Source organism: Nannospalax galili, unplaced genomic scaffold, assembly GCF_000622305.1.
Source record: "Nannospalax galili isolate Female #2095 unplaced genomic scaffold, S.galili_v1.0 scaffold803, whole genome shotgun sequence".
Taxonomy (NCBI): Eukaryota; Metazoa; Chordata; class Mammalia; order Rodentia; family Spalacidae; genus Nannospalax; species Nannospalax galili.
Window position 1 is genome coordinate 784161 of NW_008349354.1, and position 3373 is coordinate 787533.

The 3373-nt window shown below is 38.4% G+C and overlaps 1 protein-coding gene across 3 annotated transcripts in view; it reads right to left on the reverse strand.

Annotated features, from left to right (window-relative positions):
• Positions 1–1892: 1892 nt before the first annotated feature.
• The window catches only part of Pla2g7 (phospholipase A2 group VII), a 37880-nt gene continuing 36399 nt past the window's right edge, over positions 1893–3373 (reverse strand). For 2 of the 3 annotated variants that reach the window (XM_008846723.3, XM_008846724.3), the window contains 2 exons: positions 3010–3158; positions 1893–2546 (listed from right to left, as the gene is read on the reverse strand). In XM_008846723.3, the coding sequence (XP_008844945.1) occupies positions 2410–2546; positions 3010–3158 (286 nt within the window). In that variant the 3' untranslated portion in view covers positions 1893–2409. The remainder of the gene's footprint in view (positions 2547–3009; positions 3159–3373) is intronic. The other variant, XM_029570224.1, reaches the window with a different exon arrangement.

A 3373-nucleotide genomic window follows, 5' to 3' on the forward strand; every position in this document is an offset into this window, starting at 1 on the left:
CCCCCCCTTCCACTACCAGTATATATATCTGCTGCTTTCAAATAAAATTTTGGAGCTTGATCAGAACACTGTCTTGCTCTCTTTCTTCGTGTTCCTTGTTTGTCATTCCTTCTAGGACCCCCATTCGTCGTGCCACTGTAGAAGTGTCCTGCGGGTCGGGACAAAAAATTGCTAGAAATAACTTATGCAAAATGCTTGAAATGTTTTTTCTCCTTTTCCGTGAAAAATACCCAGTATGCTAGTTTATTTTTCAGTCTTAGCTTCTTGGATGTTTTCATCCGTCTTTTTCTTTGAGCATCTGCATATACCACAAACAAAGAACTGTAAAACAACACAAAAGTAAAACAGTATCCTTGAACAAGGCATTTGAACAAGAACATTTAATTTCTAAAAAAGTAGGGCAGTCTGCCCAATGAGGATGGGGTGAAGGCATGTGAATGGAAACATGACCAGACTCTGCAGTCTCGTGGGAACAGTGAGAATTAAGCATCTTAAAACTGGGTGTCATTTCAGTTAAGTGGAAATGGAGAGGGGACTGAATTAAAAAAGAGGACAGATATGGAAAGATGGCTCAAAGTGAGAGCACACGTACTGTTCTTGCACTGGACCAGACTGTGGTTCCCTTGCACCCACGTCAAGTGGCTCACAAAAAACTTTATCTTCGGCTCTAAGGGGATCCAACACCTCTGGCCTCTTTGGGCACCTGCATTCAGGTACACACACACACACACACACACACAAATACATGTATACACATAATTTTAAAAATAGAATCTTGAAAAAATATTATGAATTACCAAGAGGAAAAGTCAGTTATGGTATGGCCAGACTACAGAAAACCTTCAGTTTTGTGCTAAGGAGTTTAATTCTCTTTTTTTAAACTTTTAATCTGAATGACTACAGGGGAAGAAAAGTCAAATTTCTCAAATTGATTTTGCACCTTAAGACACTAATTAGGCTTGTTGTGCCAAATCAGAACACATGATTATTACTTGGGCAAAAGAAAGTCAAGCCAGATTTGCTCCCCAATTGCTGAGTATCCTGGTTCACACAGGTTAAGTCAAACTAAATTCTGGAGAAGCAGAAACCAACACAATACATAGACCAAAATATATACTAAAGTAATGGATGGCCTAAATTTTTTGTGGCCCTTGGGAAACAACCACTTTCCATGGATCTCAGATGTATACATGTATGTATATTTTAAGATAATTTTGCAGGGCTAGGGAGATGGCTCAGTGGGTAAGTGCTTTGTAAGTGAGGGGACCTGAATTTGAATCCCAGAAGCCATGGAAAGTCAGTTGCAGTGGTGCAGGTCTGTGAACCCAGTGCTCCACACTGACATGGGAAGCAGGGACAGAATCCCTGGATGTCTGAGGGCCAGCTAGCCTGGCAGATGTAGCGGTTAGCAACAAAGAAAGCCCATCTCAAACAAGGGGGAAGCCAAGGACCGACACCAGATGTTGTCCTCTGACCACATATGCACTGTGGAATTCCTGCATGTTCTCACACAAATGTATACACATGTGCAAACACAAAGACATGATGCTTTTTAAGCCTTCACTTTGCTGTTTTTCTACTTACACCAGTACCACATATGAATCAAACAGCCAACTAAAAATCGGGAAAAATGTTCAATGCAATTCCGAATGTCTCCTTTGTCGTTCTTTGCTGCTTTCAGTAACTAATGCCAGAATCCCTGGCCTGTCTCACACAGCTTTGAAACTTATGGCATCTCCATTTAGTAAATAAAATGCATCAGAGATAAGGTATTTAAAATGTCAATGAAGTACCAACTTGCATGACACTGCTACCTCCATTGTCCCCAATATTCTAAAACCCTCACACTTCCCAGTTCAACATCAGAATGAAATTGTACAGTATTGACAATCCTGCTTCAAAACAATGGCTTTATTATCAGTTTCATGTCATTTTTCTTACCATCGCTGAAAGTCAAAGAGAAATGCTACCAAATTCTATACAGACTATCACATCACGAAAATTCAACTCTACTACTAAGAATAAAAGATAATCTGTTAATTAGTGTACATTTAGGCAAGTTATATCATTGCTACAGGTTTTCAACGGCATCATGCCTGTCTTAATATACTTTTCCTTAAGATAATACAAAAGCAGTTTTTAATTTTGACACTAAAAGGAGCTGCTTAGTGAAAATATAATTTAGTCTGGTAAAGATTTTTGTGTACTCGATTTTGCTTTATAGTTACAGGGAAAAAAATCTTATTCAAGGCCTTACATCACTATTCTATCAACCCACATTTAAAAATAGTTATTTGAGGAAATACATTGACATCTCTCTCAATCTTTCTCATTCTCTCTCTCTCTCTCTCTCTCTCTCTCTCTCTCCCTCTCTCTCAGAAAATCTTAAAAGAATTTGTAAAAGCTCTTCTAGTTCTGTGTGTGAGATCCTGTAGAGCTTTGTGGAGCTGGAGATTGGGTGACAGAGTCAGAGGGTGACCCTGGGATCAAATTCTCGTTATCTCCTTCCACCAGGGAGTCCCACTGATCAAAGTCTTTATGAAGTCCTATTGAAAAAAAAAAAAAGAACACTTTCAACAATGGAGACTGTCACACAGTTGAATACCTCTAGGTGGTGTGAAAGAATCACAAATGACAGAAAGTATGCAGCAATGTGGGGATATTTTGTTCCTGGCTCCAGGGTCACTTTCCCAGATGCATACACTCAGTTTCAGAGCTAAGCATCTGCTTGTAGTATCCCCAACATCCTAACATGTGAATCCTACCAGGATTCACAGGACTATCAGCTTTAACAAATATACATTTGTTAACTATGTATGCGCGCGCACACACACACACATATGCAAGCCAGCAAAATTCATTTTCTTTTCAAATTGATTGATTTATTCTCCTATCTACTATAAAGCAAATGGAATGTCTAAAAATGACAGTAATGCTGAGTGAAGATAAGATGGATTTATGGTCAGAAGCTCCCAGCTTACATGCTGAAGGAACATAACTGTTTCTTACCTAAGTGCTTTTGTAAGAAAGCCAAGGATGCCTTGTTGGTGAGCCCGATGGCTACTCCTGAGTCTATTTCTCCTTTTAATGTAAGCTTGGTTCCAATTATTTTGCCAGTCACAAATGTAAAGTCAGCAAAATTCTGGTGGACTGAACCCCTAAAAGAGAAAGAGACATAATTCCCATTGCTTGATAAAAATTATGTTTATAAAAGTATAGAAAAGATTCTCTCCAAACTGGTGAATTCGCTGCAAAACATGGAAACAATACTTGAAATCTGATTATGTTTTCAATGTATGTGAGGGTTATAAGCTGTTCATTTAAGGATTCTAATATATATATATATATATGAGATTATAATATATATTAGGAT